Source organism: Ovis canadensis, chromosome 14 (assembly GCF_042477335.2).
Source record: "Ovis canadensis isolate MfBH-ARS-UI-01 breed Bighorn chromosome 14, ARS-UI_OviCan_v2, whole genome shotgun sequence".
Taxonomy (NCBI): Eukaryota; Metazoa; Chordata; class Mammalia; order Artiodactyla; family Bovidae; genus Ovis; species Ovis canadensis.
Genome location: NC_091258.1, coordinates 64,010,687 through 64,032,662, shown reverse-complemented (window position 1 = coordinate 64,032,662; position 21,976 = coordinate 64,010,687). Strand labels below are relative to the sequence as shown.

Genomic DNA, 21,976 nt, shown 5'->3' with positions numbered 1-21,976 from the left:
AGACAGCAGAGGCCACCAGGGGATTCCTAGGGAAGGGGCGGGGAAAGAGGAGGATCCTAGGAACAGTCACTGTGAGAAACTCAGGGCCGTGCGGAGTTAAACAGGGTCCCTTGTTCTAAGGCTTCCTAGGCCCTTCGCTGTCCTGCAACATGGGTCACAGACTCAAACGCTATATGGAAACCAGGCAAACAGCACAGATGGGTGACATGGGCAGGTGTGGAAGGAAGGGGTGCGCCGGAGACAGCAGCCTGTCAGAAGAGGAGGCCTGCCCAGCTTCTACTCAGCTCCTGTCAGGGATCCTTATGGGAAGTCTGTGGGCCACTGCCAACAGTTGAATTGGCCACTGCCATGGTTGGACTGTGTTCCCTAAAAAGATATGGCGGGAATTCTAACCCCTGGTTCCTGTAACTATGACCTGGTTTGGAAACGAGGTCTTTGCAGATATGATCAAGTTAAAATGAGGTCATTAGCGTGGGCCCTGATTCAGCGACTGCTGTCCTTTTACGAGGAGGGGAATGTGGACACAGAGACCGATAAGCACAGAGAAGACGACCATGTGACGACGGGGCCAGAGACTGGAATCATCCGTCTATGAGAAAGCCCGCGGTTTCCCACACCACCAGAAGCTGGAAGAAGCAAAGAGGGATTCCCCCGAGAGCCTTCACAGAGAGCCCAGCTCTGCTGACACCTTGATTTTGGACTTCTGGTCTAACATGATGCATTTTGGTTGTTTTAAGCCACCTCATTAGTGACACTTTTTGTGGCAGGCCTAGAAGCTAATATGGCCCCTCATATGCATGATTCCACGTAGACCAGAAGTTTGTAGAATGGGGAGAGAGAATGTGGCATTTCCTGACCCATGGGCCTCTTTCTGAAAGAGGGTCTCACTGGATGAGCCAGAGGACATGATGTGGGGACACTGATTCTGATTCTCAGCCTTTCGTACGGGACCCACACACAGGTCCTGCCCACTGAGGTGACCCCCGGTTTCCTCTGCTGTAAACTGAGCATGACGTGTCAGCCTCCCAGGTGGCTGGGCCCCCGCAGCGAGGTGCACAGAAATCGGGAAGTCAGGTGCTCCCCTCACCTGGAGGGTGTGCTCCCTCAGAGCCTCGGTCTAGCCCCCCACTGATGGGTGGCCGCGTGTCCCAAGGCTTCCTAGGGTTGCTGGGGGACTGCCCGGCCGGTGGCTGGTGGTCAGAATGGTAAATGGTGCCCGGGGACCAGCCAGCCTCCTGCAGTCTAGGGTGCTCGGCTGGGGGAGGGTGCTCCCCCGGGGGCTGCCCTTACCTGTGCTGTGAGCTGGATGGGCTGGGACAGGGTAAGCTGTGGGGTCCCCGGGGGCTGGCTGGCAGACTGTGGTGGTGGCAGGTCGCCTCCCCCGGAGGAGGAGGAGGCTGGGGGCTGTGAGGTCGAGGAGGAGGCGGAGGAGGAGGAGGAGGAAGAAGAGGAGGAGGTGGAGGCGGCGGCGGCGGCGGCGGCGGCGCTGGACTGCTGCACGGCGGCTGCCAGGAGCTGGGCCTGCGCTTGCTGCAGGAGGAGCTGCTGCTGAGCCGGCATCAGCGCCGTGAGCTGCGGGGGGGCGGGGCCGGGGTGGGGCCGCAGGAGGAGCGTGGGAGGAGCGGAGAAGGCAGAGAGGGGTTAGTTAGCGCCTGGAGCCAAGCGGGTTACCGGGCAGAAGAGGCAGGCGCGGACAGAGTGGCCGCGGGACTGGCGGGATACCCCAGGCCACCGTGGGTCCTGTAACAGACAGGAGGCGGCTGGCCTGTCCTCCCCGCCCCCGCCCCGTCCCGTGTCCCTGTGCACCCCGGTACTTACCCCGGCTAGCTGGCTGCCAGTCAACATGAGTTGGGCCTGGGGCAGGTGTGGCTGAGCCGGCTGCGGGGGCGGGGGTGCTGCTGGGGCTGAGTCGCCGCTGGGGTCTTCAGCCTTGATCTGAGGGGGAGAGAGGCAGGGTCCGGGACCCCAGAATGTTAAGTGGAGGCCAGAGAGAATGCCCACCTGCGAACCAAAGAGAGGGCACGTGTGTGGCTACGCCAGCCCAGCGCTTGCACGGGGAGGAGCAGACTGGGGGTCGGAGGCAAGGTCTGCAGGGGCTGGCTAACCGCTCAGTTTAGCCTCTGCACCCAAACTCCCTACAGGAGAGGGTTGCCTTCGGAGAGTGCTTTTACCCTCTTGGGGGTCAGTTCCCCATGTGTCAAATGGGAAATGATGCCTGGGGGACCCAACGGTTCTGGGTACCATATCCCTCATCTGCTTCAGCCCAAAGTACATCTCTTGTCTGTCCAGTGGAACAAGACTTTGTTGGAAGAAAGGGTCTTAAGGTATTAAAGAAAAATCACCGCCTTAGAATATGGGTCACAAAGTCAAAGCTGATGGAAAACAGGCAGATGGCGCAAATGGGTGATTTGGGCAGGCGTGGATGGAGTGGGCTGGAAAGAGCGTGCCCGCCTGCCTGAAGGGGGGCCTGACCAGCCCCCACTCTGCTCCCAGCCAGTAAAAATCTAAGGCAGAAATGCGGCAAGGTCAGCAAAAGGTGTCTGCAGGCCAGACGTGGCTCAGGTCTGCTGTCAGCTTCCACCCAGAGCCGGCCGAGCCCCTCCTCATCTCTCCGTGGAGCATACAGGTGCAGCTGCATCCAGCACATACAACAGGCCAGCTCACAGTGCTCCCTAGGTCCCTGCCTTCCTCCCCTCCTACACAAAAAGCCCGACAATGGTGGGCTGGCCTAAGAGGTCTGCTGGTAAAAGACACGTGGGGTGGGGGTGTGCGGCTTGAGGGGTCTCACTCTCGGGCCCAGAGGGGAATGTTAGGGATCATCCTTCAGCCCACTCTCCCAAAAACATCTTGCAAAAGGAGGTCCATAGAGGGAAAACGACTTGTGCAAGGCAACACAGCAACTTGGCAGGAGCGAGCATGGCGTTTGCAACACAGACTGAGACTGACAGAGGCCTGGGAACGGCCAAATAACGGAGAGTGAGTGGCATGCCCCAGGGGGTGGGATCCAAGTGTCAGAAAGCCTAGGGTGTGGGGATGCAGTGTGAAGCAGCGGAACTTGAAGTCAGGGCCACGGCTGACCTCCTGGGGAAACTAAGGGCCTTCTGGAAGTCTGGTCCTGTTCTGTCTTTTGATCTGATGCTGACAACACAGGTGTTCAATTTGTGAAAATCCAGAGTTGTATGCCAAGGATCTAAGTGTGCGTCATATTTAATGAAAGCTTTTTAAAAAACTAACACGTGTGTCCCGGTGAGAGTCCGAGGCTTCTCGGCGCTCTTTCCTTCTCTCTGGGTCTTTTAAGAAAAATCTCCATTAGGTGCAAGGATGTCTCTAATACCTTCCAAACCTGGCTCACCTTCCCTTCTAACAATAGAGAACTGGTCTCAGGCTTAGACCCTACAACAGGCAAGAGTCTCTGGGTAATTTTAATAATCGTTGTCTTTATTTCCATGGCAAGTGATTCTGGTTTTCCATTCATAAAATTTCCATTAAAAAAAAAGTTTTATTTTAGCTGTTGAGAAAGCAAGCCAGTTCATGAGTTGATTATTGTTGAAGCTGAATGACAGGTACCTGGAGGTTTGTTTTTGCTATGGTCTTCCTTCTACTTTTGTATTTGTTTCACATTTTCCATAATAAGTTTTTTTTAATTGAACCAATTTAACAAAATGGTGATGTAAATAATCATACAGGGTGGTGTGTGCATGTCTGACATCCTGATGGAAGCTCACGAAGGACTGCCCTGAGGGAAAGACTGACATAGAAGAGATGCGGTGGGATGGAGCAGCAAGGGCAGGGAATGCAGACCAGCTGTGGACAGAGGCGGGTGGGGAAGGGAGCGGGGCCTTTGCTCCCCTGGGCCCCACTGGTCTCCTAGGGGAGAAACAGGGCTGCTGCGGGGGCAGGCTGGGCAGCAGAGATTCAGAGGAGGGGGGCCACGGCTGGGGGGGGAGGGGGGCAATGGATGCTCTTGGCTCCGAGGGCAGAGGCCAGAGCCCAGCTTGAGATCACAGTGAAGCTGGTCAGAGTCAGGGGCCTTCTCCTCGGGGTCATGTCTGTGCACTCTGGATCGGACACCTGTCAGGAGGTCACCCAACCTGCCCGCACCCACTCCTGGGTTGGAGGAGACTGAGGAGCCCAGGGTGGGAGGGTGACTTTCCCATGGTCTCAGAGCACCTCCTGGCCCCCACCCCATCCTCCGGCCACCACTGGTCAGGGTCAGGAGTCCTGCCCAGGCCCCCTCTGCTCCTGTGCCATCTTCAGGCCTCTGGATCGGCTGGCCACCCCCCCAGACTGGAGGTTGGAGACCCGGGCACCAGACACCCCTTGAAGCCCAGCTGTGCCCTGCAGCAGGGCCCTGTCTGGATGTGGGACATGCTCCATCTGGCCCCTTCCGGCCTGCCCGCTGTCCTCTCCTGCCGCATCCTCACTGGATCTGCCCGCCCCCACCTGCTCCCCACTCCTGGCCTGGCCTCGAGTGTGTACGTTGGGGGGTGGGGGTGGGGCAGGCCCCTGTTCAGTCAGGGAAGTTGGGATGGGGGCGGGGCCCTCAGCTTCCTGTTGTTCATCGCCCTGGGGCTCTGGGGGGGATTTCCCTGGCCACCCCCACCCCCCCAGGGAAGGGGAAGAAGCCCTGGTGAGTCACAGGCCTGGGGCGGGAGCCTGAGGGTGAGAAGGGGCGGGAGGAGTCCTGTCACCAAGGTGCCAGGCCCTGGGCCCACAGCAGGCATCCGGGACCCTCTATCAAATGTCATACCCGAGCGGTCACCCTGGCTGCTCTGACCGGGGCTTACCTTGGTACTGGGGCCAGTCGGGGACACCGAGAATGGGGAGGTCTTATTCTGGGGGTTCTGCAAAGAGCAAGTGGGGGTAGGCAATGGGAACAGTGAGATGAAGCAACTTCTGACGCCCTGCCCCTGCCCAACAGAGCTCCACTCTGCTCCCTTCTGCCCCTCTCCCCGATACCCATCCCCTGCCTCCTGACCTGATGGTTAGTGTCTGGTCCATTTCTTTCAGTGTCTGCAAAGAGAGGGACGAGGGGTGAGTTGTCACTAGCCCCTGACCCTAAAACCCGCAGCGCCCCTGCCCTCTGCCCGTGGTGACCTCTGCTCTTCCTGCCCCGTTCCCCACTTACCTGTGTGCTCTGACGGAGAGTCCAGACCTTGCTTCTCGGCCTCCAGGGGCTTAGACATTCTTATTTCTGAGGACAAATGAGGGATGCCAGTGGGCTGAGGGTGCCGAAGCCAGCAGGGCTCTGGGGCGGCTCCCCAAGCACCACCCAGCCTCTCCCCCAGACCCCCAGGCCCCTGCCACCTTGCAAGTGTCTCTTTCCTGGAGACATGCCCTCTGCTCCAGGCCCCTGCCCTCCACCGGTAGGACAGGAGAGGAGCCTCTTGGCCCCTCTGGAAGGTGGCACAGGGAGGGTCGCCTCCAACCCCCCGAGAGGCCTGGGGCAGGACGGAAGGTGAGGTTGGCCCTCGGTCCTGGCGCGGTTCTGGCCGCCCGGGGTTGGGGGAGGCTGGTGATGCTCCAAAGGAGCGAGTCAGCCTTGGGCCTCCTCGCAGCGGCCGCCCAGGCGCCCGTCCTGCCCCACCAGGTTTCGGTGAGGCGTGTTTTCCACTCTGAGTAGGTCCTGGGAGGTGTGAGGGACGGCAGCATCCCCCAGGAGCGAGTCCTCAGATCTCCGGGTGTGATTCAGCGCCCCAGGTCCCCTCCCCGGCCCACCACTTTCCCGTCCACTCCCCCCTCCGCCTCCCTTTCAGGCTGGGCGGCCCCGCTCTCATCTCTGTGACTCCAACTCCAACCCCATCCGCTTCTGCCCTGACCTTGTCCTCAGAGCTAACCCTAGACTGCAGCCTTACCTGGGACTGCAGCCCTTAATCCAACCTGGAACCTCCACCCTACGAACCCCATCCCACACTACAGGAAATGGAAGGAGGTGGCAAACAGGAGACCTGGAGCAAGGGAAACAACCCCATGCTCACAACACTCCGATTCTGGTCATGGGAAGGTGAGTGCTACCAGCACAGCGCGAGATATGACTCAGAGCTCACGCTGGCAGCTGGTGCCAATATTACCCCCATTTTACAGGGGAGAAAACTGAGGTTCCAGGCAGATGGCACCTCCCCAAGAGCCCCGTGAGACAGGAGAGGCACCCGGGTTGGACCGGGGTCCTCGTGACTCCGGGGCTCCTGCTTCTAATCAGTATCACTGTGGTCTGATGAACCTGTTCTGATCCCCTCCACTTTATCTCCAGAGTGACTCCAACCCAGGCTCACCCTGAGAGCCATTCAAACCCAGCCCTTCCTGGTCCTAGACTCCTAGTCTGGGTTTCTGACTGGCACATTCGCAATTTTCTTACCCGCACTGATCCCCAGCTCTTGTCCAGACGGCCTGAGTCCTTCACCTGACCCGGACTCCCAGCTTGGCCTCAGACCTTACTCTCGACCCTGGCTCTGACCCTAATATCTCACAACTCACTCCAAATCCCCACCAAGACCCCATTCTATCCACGGAGCCATCCAACGCTAGCATGCTCTGTGTCCAAGATAGTTAAAGAAAAGAGAGATCTGAAGAGCCTCTGCAACTGAAAAACAAGTCCAGATATTTTGCAACTGAGGGTCACTTGACAAGGAATGCCACTATGATTTGAAATTCCTGATTAAATAACCAGCTCAGAGCTTCCCTTGTGGCTCAGTGGTAAAGAATCCACCTGCCAGTGCAGGGGTCATGGGTTTGATCCCTGATCCAGGAAGATCCCACACGCCTCAGAGCAGCTAAGCCCAGGCACCACCACTACTGGCGCCTGGGCTCTCAAGCCCGCGCTCCGCAAGCAGAGAAGCCACCGCAACAAGAAGCCCGTGCACCACAGAGCGAGAGCAGCCCGCGCAGCAACGAGAGCCAGGCGCCAACAAAGGGGGAAAAGGGAAAAAGCCAGGGCACACACTGCTGACGGGGCTGTAAATCCACCCAAGTACAACCCAGCAAAGTTAGAGAGGCGCCACTTCCCAACACATCTTCTCCCGGCATCCACCCCAGAGGACGCAGCGTCCTGCCCACCACCGCCCCGGGCACATGTGTTCCGGGCAGCAGCCCTTTTCTAACTGCCCTCCCCCCACTGGAAACGGCTCCAGGGCCCATTGCCCGTTAACCGGGGACGAGTCAACACATTGGTGCATCTGTACAGCGAAATACTCCACAGCCCGGAAAAGAACCAGCTCCTGCATCACGTACGCTGAATCTCACAAACCTGCTGCCAAGGGAAAGACATGAGACGACAGAAGTGGACAGACAGCAGGACCCCAATTAAGGGAAGCTCAGAAACAGGCAGGACAACCTCAGGTGATTAAGGTCAGATTAGTGGACACCTTTAGAGGGTTGCTGACCTGGAAAGGGTGTGAAGAAGCCTTCAGAGGGTTAGAAATGTCTTGGGAGGTGATCTGTTTGGTGGTTTGGCGGGGGGAGGGGGTCTGTACGTATGTAAAATTCATCAAACTGTACAGTTAAAACCTGAGCGTTTTACTATATATGTGTTTTCACACACAAAAAAGAAATAAAACAAGATAATAATAATCAGCCCGCACATAGTCCTACTAAGGCATAAGCTTACAAGGTGGGGGTGGGGAGCAGGTGCCCAGATGCTCCCAGAGTTGAGGCCCTATTTCCGGGCACTGGGGAAGGGGCATTGAGTGGTTAAGGACCGCGAGACCCAGGAGGTCACAAAGGGAGCCGAGGAAGGAGTCCCCCCGCCTCCTGACCCTGGGGCATCAAGAAGCAGGAGTCCTGCCTGATCCTGGCTCTAAAACTCCAAGACTCGGCTTCCTTGGTGGCTCAGTGGTAAAGAATCCACCTGCCGATAATCCTCCTGTCACCTGCAGGAGACACAAGTTCAATCCCTGGTCCGGGAAGATTCCACATGCCGAGGGGCAGCTGAGCCCATGTGCCACAGCTACTGAGCCTGTGCTCTAGATCCTGGGAGCCCTAACTACCGAGACCTGAGTCCCCTAGAGCCCGCGCTCCACCACAAGGGAGGCCACCGCAACGAGAGGCCCGCGCACAGCTACTGGAGAGCAGCCCCTGCTCACCGAAACCCGAGAAGAGCCTGTGCGCTGATGAAGCCCCAGCATAGCCAGATATAGAATAGATGACATTTTAAAGCCAAGCAAATAAATCTCCCAGCCCTTGGCCCTGCTGCAGGCCACCACAAACCCTAGAGTGGCCCTACATCCCTGCCAGCATCCTGGAAAGCCGTGCCGTGGCCGCCCCTGCAGCCCTTCCTTCCGGCCAGTGACCATGCTGCCACCAGGAGCCCCTTCCCCGGCCGTGACCCCTTCCACGGTTCCCCGTCTCCTAAGAAAAGCCCAGGCTCCCATCCTGGCCATCAGGGTGTGACCCTCGTCACACTCCGCTGCCCATCTCTTAGCACTCATGCACCCTTCTCTTCAGTCACGCTGGCATCGCCCTCTGCTTGATGAGGGGCGGGGGGCAGGGGTCCAGGCCGTACAGGTTCTTTCCTCACCTTGCTGGTGAACGCCCCTCCTGCTCACAGACCGGGGCAGTCTCGGGCCCCACCTCCACCCCAGAGGGCCCGTGCTCATCCTCGGCCTCTGCTGTGTGCTGAGCTGTACCCCTCAACATTCCTCTCTTGGATTCCTAACCCCCAGTAACTCAGACTGTGACCGTCTTTGGAGACAGGATCTTTAGAGGTAATGAAGCCAAAATGAGATCAGGCTCCACGTACAGATCAGGGCCTCAGGCTAGGCCCTGATCCAGGTCGACCGGTGTCCCTAATAAGATGAGGAGACGGGGATGCGGACAGGCACAGAGGGAAGACCAGGTGAGGACCCAGGGAGCCGACGGCCACCCCAAGCCAAGGAGGGAGGCCTTGGAAGAAACTAACCCCACTGACAGCTTGACCTTGGACTTCCAGCCTCCAGAATTTTGAGAAAAATCATTTCCATCGTGTAAGCCATCCCGTCTGGGGTTACTTTGCTATGGTAGCCCTAGCCAACTAAGGCAGCCTCTTCTCACCAATCCAGCCCTGAGCCTGCAGGGCTGTGGTCACCTATGCCCTGTCCTTCCCCACTGACCAGCGGACAGGCCTGGGCCGACTCACTGCTGGGTCCCCAGCATCACCCAGCTTGGAAGCCCAGGTTATAAACGTCTGGGCCTCTCTGCGGCTCCCTCTGTCTCTTACTTGTTCCTGCCTCTGTCCTGCTGTCTCTCTGTCACATAAAGAGCCTTGGCGTGGGCTGGTCCCTCCGCCTGGAACGCTGTTCCCCACTCTGTCTGCCTGGCGACCTCCTACTCATCCTTCAGGACCCAGCACAGGCTCCGTCCTCTATGAAGTTACCACCCTGATGACTTCAGGTGGGGGTCTCTGCCCTGTTCCCGCCACCCTGGCTCCACCTCCCCGTCACTGTCCTAAGGGCTGCAGTCATCTGGGCCCCAGAATGTCTCCCCCATCAGGCTAGGAAGCCCTCGGGGCAGGGCTGACTCATCTGGGGTCTTCACAGGCCTCGTGGGTAGGATGAGCAGGGCCGCCCCGCTCTCTCCCCTCCAGGCCTTTGCCTCTGCTCCCCTCAGCCTGGGACGACCCCTTCCTTCTTGACTAGCAAACTCCTGCTCCTCTTTAAGGCCCCAGCTCCACGTCACCGCCTCTGTGAGGTCCTCCTGGACTGCCCAGGTGGTCAGTGCCTCTCTCGTCTGGGCTCCCTTTGCCCCCAACACACCCTGACTGTCTGGATGGTGACCCCTGCCCTAGACGGTGGGCTCCTTGGGGCCCAGACTGGAGTCACCACTACACAGTCTGGGACTCTCTTTGGAATGAATGAATGCAGGAAAGAATCCTCTCTCTGTGGTCTTCAACCCTGATCTTCAACCCTCAGCCCCAGGCCCCCAGGGGCTCCCACCTGACCTTAACCCTTTAAGGTCACCTCCCCTCTGTAGGAATGGTGGCTGCAAAGGCAAACGTGGTTTGAGGTGAACTCTCTAGCGCTGTTTCCCCAATCCCGCCCCCGGCCCCAGCTCCCACACAGCCCACACACCCCTGCAGCATCGGCTGGGCTGACAGCAAAATGGCCAGAGCTGCCCGTTTCCCAGGCCTCTGTCCTCCCCTCTCCTCTTCCTTCATCGAGCCCAGCCTAAGAGGAGGGTCTCATCAAACCATCCCTACCAGGGATGAACTGGGGGGACTCCATTTCCACCATGGACCCAAAGCTTCAGTGACGTCTTCATGGGGACTCAGGGTACGGTGACCCTGGCAAGAAGCTCGCTGAGACCTCATCCTGCAGGCTCTCTCGTTCTCTCTCTCAACTCTAGACAAAGACTCATGCCCAATCCCACCCCATAACACTCTGGCACAGTGTTATGGCACAAGGTGAAACCTAAGTGTTCTAATTTTTTCAAGCCCCCTTCCATGTGACTCTAATTTGCTCTAACGTTCCCCCCCCACCTTCAGAAGTGCCCCCTCAAAGCCTCATTCATCTGCACAGAAAGTCTGGGTGGCTGCTTAGGGTCACCCTTCCCTCCTCCCATCACAGGCAGCGTGCGACTTTTCAGAGGACCGGGCAGGAAAAAGCCCTGTAGGACCCAGAGGGGCCCCTGGGTCCCACCGCCCTCAGGTCAGACCCGCCCAGGGCTGCCCCGCCCCTGGGCTCACACCCGCTTGCTTGCCCGACTGCCCCAGGCCTGGGGCCCTGGGTCCCCTCCGCCTCCCCTCCCTCCCTGGACTTTCACTTCTCCTCTGCAGTTCCCCCAGCCAGTTTTAGCAGACTTGGGCCAGCTTCTCGTTAGCACTTACCGAAAACGGGGCTAAATATAGAGGGCCCAAGGGCTGCCCCTCACCCCTCCCGGCCCCGCTTGGCCTGTCCCCTGGGTCCCCGGCCTCCAAAGCCCTCAAGCAAGGCTGGGGCCTGGGAGCCTCTGTGGGCCGAGTGGGCGCTGCCGGGAACCTCTGCGCGCCCACTGGCCCAGCCCGGCCTCCCCGGGAGCAGCGTTTCACACCCACACCCCACAGCTGTCCCTGGGGTGGCCTCCAGGGAGCGAGCACTCCTGGGTGTCAGGGAGGAGGATGCAGACACAACAAGAGCGGTGGCCCCGCAGCTGTGCTGACAGGAGCTGCCACGGAGCGCACACACCACAGCCTCAGCCAGGCGGGGCTCCGACACGGGCCGAGCCCATGCAAACGCACACGGGACAGGTGTGCAGATCCCAGACGGGAATGTGTGCGAGCCCAGACACAATGCCACCAGCAGATATGCAAAACGCACACCCAGACGTGTGTGGGCACACCTGCCTGTACACACACTCGCACACCGAGTCACCCCCAAACACACACACACGCATGTCCCAGAGTCACTCACAGACAGATGCACAGACACCCAGGTCACTCAGATAGACACACACCAGATGTATACACACACACGCACACACACACAGAGTAACAGAGACAGGTACACACTTACATCCAGGTCATTGAGATAGACACACCAAGATGTACATACACAAGCTGTGCACACTCACTCAGACTCATTTAGACACACATACAGACAGCTACACACTCACACACCCAGAGTCACTCAGGCACACAGAGAAGTACACACACACACCCAGAGTCACTCAGACACACATACAGACGGGTACACACACATCCAGAGTCTCTCAGACACACAGACAGATACAGATGTGTGTATAGACACACATCCGGGTCACTCATATAGACAAAGATGTACTCACACAAGACATGCACACACACATACACCCCGAGTCACTCAGACATAAAGGCAGACTCAAATGTATACACACACACACAGTCACGAGACAGACACACAGAGATGTGTACACACACACAGGTCACTCAGATAGACACACACACACACACACACACGTGCACCTACTCACACTCCCAGAGTCCCCTCCTCCTGGGAGACAGCCAGGGTGCAACCCGGAATCCAGTCCAGAGATGTGGAGCCCAAGACCGAGCAGGAGGCATGACCTGCTCAAGACCACACATGTGTTAATTCACATCCAGGCTGGGGAGCCCAGGCAGGCCTTGCAGGCTGGGCAGTTCTCTGAGAAATGCCAAATACAGGGTCTAACCCAGTGCCTGATGAAGCCGCCATTCCCCCCAGACAGGGAAGAGACAGTAGGCACACATTATCCTGTGCAGACGCCCTGGGTCGCTGCGTCTGCACTGTGCACGCGCGCGCACACACACACACACATCCGCAGCTGCACATACGGTCACTTCAGTAAATCATCACATCACACAGCATCCCGCAAGTAACCTTCCTTCTGCCTCAGCCCCCACCTCGCCTCCCTTGCCTGCTCACACCCACTCATCCTTCATCTCAGAGCAGACATGCCCTCCTCCAGGAAGTCCTTCCTGATGCCCCATTAGCCAAACTGGGCAAGTCTTCTGGGCTCGCCCAGTGCCCTGTGCCTCCTGCATCCCAGCTCTCACCCGTCTGCCTGTGCTTCCTCCCGTATCTGGTGACAGGTCTGTCTCTGTTACTGAACTGGGCACTCCAGGAAGACAGACCCAGAACTGCCTTCTTTAGTAGGATTTCCAACATCCAGCACAGAACTGCTCCGTAAATACGTGTTGATGATGGATCACAAGACACCCGCAAATGCTGATGCACATAGACGCAGGCCAAACCAAAATTCAGCTCCACAGACACCGACAAATGGGACACATCCCCACGGTCAGAACTACAGGGCTGCAAACAAAACACCCCTGAAGTATGGACACTGGCCGTGGTCCAGGCCCCGCTATTCCTATATTACCTCACTTAACTCTCCTATCCGCACCGCCTAGAGCATCATGCAGAGATGGACACGTTATGCCAAATGAGTCAACAGGCACAAGTCACTTTGTACAGCCCTTGGCAGACAATGTTCGCTCAGTCCGCTGACACTTGGTGGGGGAGGCGGTTCATAAACACACAAACATATCATACATTTTCAGGGGTGATGAGTACCATGAAGAAAAGACAGAACAGGGTGAGGGGCCCAAGAGTGCTGGGACTGGCTGCCCGTTTAGATGGGGAAAGCAGGGGAGGCCACCTAGAAGGGGACATCGGAGGTGAACGGAGTGAGGAAGTGAATCAAGAGAGCCTTGCCAAGGCTATCCCCACAGAACCGCACACACAGCCCCTCGCACACACACACCTGACAGTCATATATAGAAAACGCAGAACCACTGTTCACATGCGCCTACACAGACGCGCGCACTCGGAGGTCCAGCCCCCAGGCAGTCCTCTCCCAGGATCACGCAGGCCGCCCACCCGCTGGTCCTCTTCATGAGAGCAGGGGACCAACACCTGGCTCCACCCTCGCCCCCGGACCCCCCAGGACAGGGAGCGGCAGAGGAAGAGAGAAGAGGGCCGAAGCCCCCCAGGGCTGATGCGAGAGGGGAGGGGACAGAGGAGCTGGGAGTGGGCACGCAGGATGGGGAGAGGGGCAGCTGCTGAGGCACAGAGTCACAGAGCGGAGGAGCAGCCGGAGAGGAAGGGCAGGCCGAGCCAGAACGAACCCCAGGGTGCTGCCTGTGCGCCCCAGCCCCTTACCTGGAGCCCCCATGCTGGAGTGAACCATGCTGCCCGCCCCGCAGGGCTGGGGGAACAACTGTGTCATCTCCCCGCCCTCTCTGGGGGCCAAGCCCTCGCTGCCGGAAGTCACCCAGGGAGGAAACCACAGGGTCCGCCCCCTTCGGAAGGGAAAATACCCGTGCCCGAAGGCCCACCCCAGCCGGCAGCGGACCCCAAATCATGTTGTGTGTGTGTGTGTGTGTTGGGGAAGTGGGGGTGGGGGGGTAGAGCGCAAGGAGGCTGGAAGAGCTGACTCTGCAGCTGTGCCCCGAGGAGATGCGCCCTGCCTCTCTGCCGCCTCCACCGGCCGGCACATCTGGAGCAGGGCTTGTGGGTCTGGGAGAGAAGGTGGACCCAGAACACGGCACTAAAACACTGGCTAGGAGTTTGGGGCGGGCCTTTCCCAATGCTAGGCCCTGCCTGTCACAGCTGACAGGCATCATCTCTGAAGGTGCTATTTGCCCCCATTTTCCAGACAAAGACTGAGGACCAAAGAGGTGAGGTGGCCTCTCTAAGGGGTCAGAGGCAAGAAGCGTTGAAGCCAAGAAGCAGGGCAGGAGGAGGCTTCCGCAGACTGTGGCCAACGGGGAACCCAGCCGCGCCTCTGCCCGCAGGTGAGGCGTCCGCGGCCACCACTGGGAAGAAGTACCCGTGGGCAGTGGTAGGGCCGGGCCTTGCCCTGGAGCGGCAGGAGGTCCGCCACGGGGCAAAGCGGGCGCCGGAGGTGGCTGGGGTGGAGGGAAGTACCGGGTCCCGGGGCCACGGGCTGGCCCTTCGCGCTGCGGCGCTCGCGGCCCAACGCTTCCCTCGGTGCCCGCCAGAGGGCGGCAGCGCCCAGCCAATGGGCTAGAGGGCGGGGCCGGTGCGGAGGCGGCGCCCCGCCCTCCGCCCCTCCCCTTCCCTCGCCCGCCCCCGCGCGCACACCTGCGAGGGTCACACAAAGGCGCAGGGCTCCCCGCGCGCGGCGGCGCAGACAAAGGCGCGGCCCAGCCCGCTGCCCTCTTCCGCTTCCCCGCCCGCGGTCCGAGGCTGCTGGGCCGCCTGGTGCCTCAAAACAGCCCACTTGTTCGCTCCGGGCCCTGCAGGACTCGCTGCGCCCCTACCCTACGCTGGCGGACCCCCAGAGCACGCGCGCGCACACGGACGGCTGGACTCCTATACACACGCTCAAGTGTTTCTACACAGGGACCCCAGTACTTCACACACATGTGTGTACATCCAGACACCTGGAAACACTCCTGGTGCCCAGGCCCTGACAACAACGAACACTACCCGTGTGTGCCCAGAACTCTCTGCTCTGTCATGCGGGCACATGGGCACGGCTATACAGGTGTACCCAGGCATACCTCCCGGCCATGTGTGCCCACGTTCATACCCATGCACACTCATGCAGGTTAGTGTGAGCGCCTTCAAGAGTGCCTTTCTGCCTGTACACAGGCCCTGTGCAGCCCAGACACTCCCAGGCAGGCAGGCCCACTCCATGAGAATGGTGGTGGCCCTTACATCTGCACAGAGGGGACAGTGGCCCCACCAGCTACACTCATAACATTCCATATTGTGAAGGCCATTCCTCTGAGCAGATTCGGAGACCCTGAAGCATCCGCTGGCTTCACCTCAGACCTCCTGCCTCCGGGCCCACCTCTTTGCCTCTCTCTCTCTCAGATGGCAGGATTTCTATACGGGAGGGTCAGGCATCTGGTGGATGATGGCACTGGAGCCTTGTCTTGAAGCTGCATTTGCCTGCTAAACTCTTTTTTTATTTAGGATTTATGTTTTGGAAGACTTGGAAATGAGGGTAATAAGGACTTTACAGAGGGAGCAAAACCCTACCAAAACACCCCCCATGCTCCACAGTCAACACCATCCTTGTCAAGAGGGAGCTCCGGGTGGTAACTCAAGAGAAGGGAGAGATGCACCCCGTGTTTCTGGTGCTGCCCTCCCAGGCCTCCGGCTGAGAGGTGGAGCTGGGGACAGCCTTTCATGCCCCCCCTACCCATGGTGAGTAAAATCACCCCACCCCTCTTGCCTCTCAAGCTGACTCCACTATTATCGCCTCTAGCAGACCAGAATTGAGTTCCTGAGCTGGAGTCGAGGCATCTTGAAGAAGAATGGGCCTGAGACTTCCACCTGCCCAGGAGAGGACAGAGGGGCTGAGTTAGGGGCATGCTGGGTGGGCAGGGCCTGGCAGCCAGGAACGGGGAGGCCCAGGCACAGGAGATGGTGGCCGTTTAGCTGGAGATGAGGCCTCAGGCCAAGTTGAGCCAGGCAGGTAGGGCCTGGGAGCTGGGGAGCAGCGGGGGCCACTGGGGGTACAGGAAGCCTGGGAGGGAGGCGGCGCAGGGGAGACCAGGCTGGGCTCAGGGCTGAGCGGTAATTAAAGGAGACGTAGGGGGCTCCCCAGGGCCAGCGGGGCTGGTAACTGACACGCGGGCCCCATTGCTCCGCTCATATTTCTCACCGGATCGATACGTTTGACTCCCGACAAGACAATAATCGCTTGTACGCGGCCGGCGAGTCGATCAAATACATTATTAGAGCGAGGTCCCCTGGGGGCCCGGCGGGGAGTGGTGGGGGGAGCAGCCAGCCCACCAGGGACAGCAGAGCGAGATTCTTCACCCCTCAGAGCCCCCAACCATGGCCTCTTCCTCTCAGCCGCCCCTGGGGACCCTCTCTGTGGCTTGGCTCCCCAACCTCTTTCTGCATCCCGCTGTGTCTGGCGACCTCTTCGCTCAGCCCCCGCCCGTGTCCCTGCTCCGCGTGGGGACCCCCAGCCATGTCCCTGCTCTGCGTGGGGACCTGAGCAGGGTTTCCCTGAAGTGCTGCCTCATCTCTGGAGCTGTAGCATGTAGGAACTCAGAGAGGGACCCAGGCTGGCAGGAGACAAGGAGACCGGGTTACCTATGAGTTGACAGCCGAGCCAGAAGGTGAGCTTGGGTCTGAGATTCATCAATATTAACCTCCCTTTGCATCTCGGCGTTCTGCCTTCAGCAGAGCCCAAGGAGGGCCACCTCTGCATGGTGAGGCAGGTCGGTGGGCGGACGGTCAGGGAAAGCTGATTAGGGACCCAGACACAGAGGAAAGCAGGATGAGGGGTGGCAAACAGACACACAGACCAAAGTATGTCTGGCAGGCCCTGCTGCAGGGTCATGCAATCCTCCCAGTAAGGCCTCCAGTACTCTGGAATCAAACCCCACCTGCCCCCCCACCCCTGGGCACTGCCTGTCCACCTCTTCCTGACTTCTGGGCTCATTTCCTATTTACACACCTCCTTCATCCTCAGCCTTGCCCTCAGAGCTACACAAAAACAGACAGTAAGTCAGATCTGGCCTGTGGGCCATAGTTTGCCAACCCCTGCTGAGACCATTTACCTGCAGTATAATCAGTGACGCTTGTTTGATGTTATTTAATTGCTAAGTCATGTCCAAGTCTTTTTGCGACCCCATGGACTATAACCCTCCAAGTTCCTCTGTCCATGGAATTTTCCAGGCAAGAATACTGGAGTGGGTTGTCATTTCCTTCTCCAGGGGATCTTCCTGACCCAGGGATTGAACCCATGTCTCAGGCACTGGCAGGTAGATTCTTTACCACTGTGCCACCTGGGAAGCCCCCAAGCATTTCCTGCGTGTCCCTTAGAGCCAAGCTGTGAGCTCGGGGCTGAGGACTTAGAAGAGAACTAGATCTGAAATCTGCCCCCAGGGAGCTCACAGTCCAAGGGGAAGACTGGATTTGATGGGAGTTTTCTGATATTCCACAACTGATTCAGAAAGTATCCGATAAGTGCTAGTCAAAGATGAATCCCAAGACACAGACTTGAGGCTGGATTTGATGTTGCAGGTGGAAAGATTCTGAGCAGGAAGAGTCTGTATAAGAGAGGCCCACGGGGGACTGGTGTGAGAGCAGGCTGGTGGGTGGAAGCTGGAGAAAATGATCAGAGGAGCGGCTGGGACAGTGGTCTAGACAACAGGAGAGAATGCGGCCATGGGGATGCAGATGAGAGGATGAGTTTGAGTGAGAGTCTTGAAGACTTTGGTGGACTTACAAGCAGGCAGCTGAGCAGGGTGGATGGGTGGGTGCTCAGGCCATCACTGATGGACACTGGGAAGGGGAGGAGATTTGGGGAAGATGCTTAGGTCAGTGCTGGGGATTGGGGGTGGGGGGAGGTCAGCAAGGTCTATGGACCAGGAAGGCAGCAGATGCTGAATAAATTCATATCGGCACAAACACTCCTCACGCATCTCCTGCCCACCACCAATTTCCCAGACCCACCAGAAATCCCAGAAATTCACCACACACAAAAAGAAATGAGGAAGCATCATGGCCCAAAGAAGATTAAAGTCAGAAGACCAACAGCTCCCCATTCTGAACCTAGCCATCTGGTGGCCCAGGGCCAGCCCCCTGCGACTCTCTGGGCCTCCATTTCCCCACCTGAAAGTGGGAGGTGGGCTGGAGGAGCATTCAAAGACTTCTTCAAACTGTTAACATTCTGTGGCTTGAAAGGGACAGAAACAGGCAAGATGGACCAATGGCTCCATTAGCGGCCACGTTCACACAGCTAGCCTGGGTGGACCCTGAGTCTCTCTGACCCCAAAGCCTGCGCCGAGACTGCTGTCCTGGGTTTGCGGCTCCTTACTTGGGCTTGTACGTGTCCCAGGCTGTAGGCTGTCTCTGAACAGACCCACCAGGACATTCGAAGAGGCAGGTGCCGGGCCCTGGGCCTCCCCTGAGGAGGCTCTGCCCTGGGCACAGGAGCCCCCGCCCACCCCTAGGCTGTGGACTCTGCTCCAGCCCAGACTTCCCGCTCACCAGCACTAGCACCAGCACTGACTCTGCAGGCTGATGGCGCTTTCTTTCCTCCCAGCCCAGGGAGCTGTCCAAAGGCTGAAATGCAAGGGCCCTTGGAGTGGTCCAGAAGCCCTCCAGTAACCCCGCTGCTGCCTCCAGGAAAGCCCGGCCTGCTCACCATGGATGGCTTCCAGGAACTTGTGGGACCTCACTGCTCCTAACGAGAGCCCTGTGTGCCTGCCACACCAGACTCTGACCTTGCCGACCCCTCCCCTAGAACGCTGTTCCCCATCTCTTCCCTTTCCTCTGACCCTTCAGGACTTAGCTCAAAGGCCGCTTCCTCCCAGAAGCCCTCCCTCGGCCACTCTCCACTCCAGCTCTCGCTCAGTTGCTCAGTCGTGTCCGACTCTGCGACCCCATGGACTGCAGCACGCCAGGCTCCCCATGCACCAGCGCTGGCCGGCGTTTGCTCGAGCTCAGGCCCCCGAGCCAGTGGCCAGCGCTGTTCTCTTTGTAGTGCCCTCTGCAGCTCAGGCGCTGCCACCGTGCCTTACTGTTTCGCCCTCTGAAATGTAAGCTCTCTGAAAGCAGGTGCTGTTTTTGGCCTTGTCTTCTGCGGTATTCCCTTCTGAAAGGGACACACCACGCACTTAGATCCTATCTGTTGAATGAATGGATCCTTCCAGGCTCCCACAGCCCACAGGATGAAATCCAGGGCTGGATTTCCAAGCTCAAGTGGACATGGGCTTCTGCCAATCTCCATGGGCAAACTGCCTTCAGAGCTCACCTTCTTCCTCTGGGTTCGGCAACTTGGGGTTCCCTATGTACCAATCCTCCGAGCTTCCTGTGTTTGCTGGGCAAATTCTACTGGCCTCTACAGCCTCAGCTCAAATCTCTCCTCTCCAGAAGCTGTCTCTGACTCCACGGGAGGCCTACTTAATAGTGGTGGCCTCAGTCTTCCCACAGTTCAGGCATCTTGGGCTTAGCACTAATCGTACTGCACTGAAGTTACTTCCCAATGAGGCTGCCCTCACAGGGCAGGGCTGAAGGGCACGGTGGGGTTTCATTCATTTTTGTAGAATGGAGTCCAGCACTGATCTGCAGATAAGCCCCGTTGAATGAGGACATCTGCCCCGTAGACTGTGACACTTTATAGAGCTGGATGTAAGCACTAGCACTTCCCAGGTGGCGCTAGTGGTAAAGAACCCCCCTGCCAGTGCAGGAGACATAAGCGATGCGGGTTTGATCCCAGGGTCAGAAAGATCCCCTGGAGAAGGAAATGGCAACCCACTCCAGCATTCTTGCCTGGAGAATCTCATGGACAGAGGAGCCTGGCAGGCTACAGTCCATGGGGTCACAAAGAGTTGGACACGACTGGAGCAACTTAGCATGCAAGCACTGATCTGGGAGTCAAACATTTGAGAGCGTGGAAACTGGTCTTTCCATTCACTTGCTGTATGACCCTGGGCAGGTGATTTCACCTCTCTGAGCCTCTGAGGATCCTCCTTGAAAAGGGGGCAGTAATATGGGCTGATCAGTGGCAAAGAATTCACCTGTCAAAGCAGGAGATGCATAAGACCCAAGTTCGGATCCCTGGGGCAGGAAGACCCTCTGGAGAAGGAAATGGTAAACCACTCCAGTATCCTTACCTGGGAAACCCCATGGACAGAGGAGCGTGGCAGGTTACAGTCTGTGGGACAGCAGAGTCAGACACGACTGAGCATGCGTGCAACATGGGCTGACAGGAACTTCTTAATCTTTTTTCTCTTGTTTTTAATGGTTCCTTGTGCTATAGAGTAGGACTCTGTTGTGGTCAGTCTTAAATGTAACACTGATTACCATGCACAAGGAGTTCAGAAAGTTCACAGTGTTTACCACACCAAAGTTTGAAATACAGAAAACCAGAAATAACACAGAATGCTACCACAGGACAGTGGCTAAATAAAGCGCAGCACATTCATACTCAGGAACAGTGTGTGATCATGAGAGATGACGGAACTGATCTATGAATATGGACATGGGAAGTTCTCCAAGACTCTGCTGAATGCAAAGGCAAGCTGCAGGATGACTGACACAACTTCACATTATTGATGTAAAACACATACCGAAACCTCTGTGTATTTCCTTTGGGTGTGCAGGTATTGACAACTGCAGAGAAAAGGCCCAAAGGGTAACTAATCAGCTAATGACAACTACCTCTGGTGAGTGGACCAGAAGTGGGAAAGTGCATGTGTGTGCGCGCGCGTGTGCATGCTCAGTCGTGTCTGACTCTTTACAACCCCGTGAACTGTAGCCCCCAGGCTCCTGTGTCCATGGGATTCTCCAGGCAGGAATACTGGAGTGGGGTGCCATTTCCTCCTCCAGGGGATCTTCCTGACCCAGGGACCGAACCCATGTCTTTTACATCTCATATGTTGGAAGATGAGTTCTTTACCACTGAGCCACCTGGGAAGCCCCCTGGGAAAGCAGAATGGACTCAAATGGGATTTTTAAAAGATTTTTTAAACATAGACCATTTTCAAAGTTTTTACTGAATTTGTTACAATACTGCTTCTGTTTTATGTTTGGGGGGGGGTTTGGCCACAAGACATGTGGGATTTTAGATCCCCAAACAGGGATGAAACTCCCATCCCCTGCATTGGAAGGTGAAGTCTTAACGACTGGACCACCAGTTAAGTCCCTCAAATGAGGTTTTAACCTTTTCTGTTATGGTTTTGGTTTTTATAATGAGATTGTATTCGTTTTTGAATTAACATTAGACTGTGAGTTACAGGCAGCAAACTACAAAGTGAAACAAAGGACTGACTATCCCCCACAGTGAGCAAAGTGGTCACCTCCAGCAGGGAGGGAGGGACAGGGTGGCGGGGGGATCCTGGGCTCTGGCTGCCTCCTGTATACAAACCTAGGTGGCGATCCCACAGACATTCACTTGATAAAGATTGATTCAACTGTACACTGATAACTCTCTCACATAAGTGTGCTTCCTGCAGGCAGGGGCCAATTCCCATTCATTTTGGTATCATCTGCTCTGCACCCCCAATTCACTGCCCAGAAGCAGATATTAATAAAAGGCTGTACCCCCAATTCACTGCCCAGAAGCAGATGCTAATAAAAGGCTGTACCCCCAATTCACTGCCCAGAAGCAGATGCTAATAAAAGGCTGCACCCCCAATTCACTGCCCAGAAGCAGATATTAATAAAAGGCTGCACCCCCAATTCACTGCCCAGAAGCAGATGCTAATAAAAGGCTGCACCCCCAATTCACTGCCCAGAAGCAATGCTAATAAAAGGCTGCACCCCCAATTCACTGACCAGAAGCAGATGCTAATAAAAGGCCAGACTCGGTAGCGTGCACTCCAGGCTGCTAGAGCTCCAAGGGGCCCAGGCTGCTGTCCAGGGTACTAAAGTCCACAGACTGGGAAGCCTCAAGGAGGCCGGCCAATGAAGACAGCTTCCAGAGCAGATATCCTAATTGGCCACTCTGCGACCCGGCTCCTGCTCGCCTCTAACATATCACCTTCCGTTGCTCCCCAGGTCTTCCCAGGTGGCGCTAGTGGTAAAGAACCTGCCTGCCAATGCAAGGGACATAAGAGACGTGGGTTCAGTTC

General features: G+C 57.5%; 1 protein-coding gene and 1 long non-coding RNA gene across 23 annotated transcripts in view; one reads left to right on the top strand and one right to left on the bottom strand.

Moving 5' to 3' along the window:
• The window catches only part of POU2F2 (POU class 2 homeobox 2), a 30,759-nt gene extending 16,960 nt beyond the window's left edge, over positions 1–13,799 (bottom strand). For 7 of the 22 annotated variants that reach the window (XM_069550868.1, XM_069550871.1, XM_069550876.1 and 4 more), the window contains exons 1-6: positions 13,566–13,657; positions 5,129–5,194; positions 4,979–5,013; positions 4,788–4,844; positions 1,819–2,001; positions 1,291–1,572 (exon numbers count right to left, since the gene is read on the bottom strand). In XM_069550868.1, the coding sequence (XP_069406969.1) occupies positions 1,291–1,572; positions 1,819–2,001; positions 4,788–4,844; positions 4,979–5,013; positions 5,129–5,194; positions 13,566–13,632 (690 nt within the window). In that variant the 5' untranslated portion in view covers positions 13,633–13,657. Of the gene's footprint in view, positions 1–1,290; positions 1,573–1,818; positions 2,002–4,787; positions 4,845–4,978; positions 5,014–5,128; positions 5,195–13,565 lie in introns of all 22 variants that reach the window. The other 15 variants (XM_069550875.1, XM_069550888.1, XM_069550881.1 and 12 more) reach the window with 7 other exon arrangements.
• On the top strand, positions 13,769–18,958 carry LOC138418942 (uncharacterized). The gene is made up of 3 exons (XR_011248799.1): positions 13,769–14,200; positions 15,351–15,584; positions 18,445–18,958. It is a non-coding gene; the product is annotated as an uncharacterized lncRNA (long non-coding RNA).
• Positions 18,959–21,976: the final 3,018 nt, after the last annotated feature.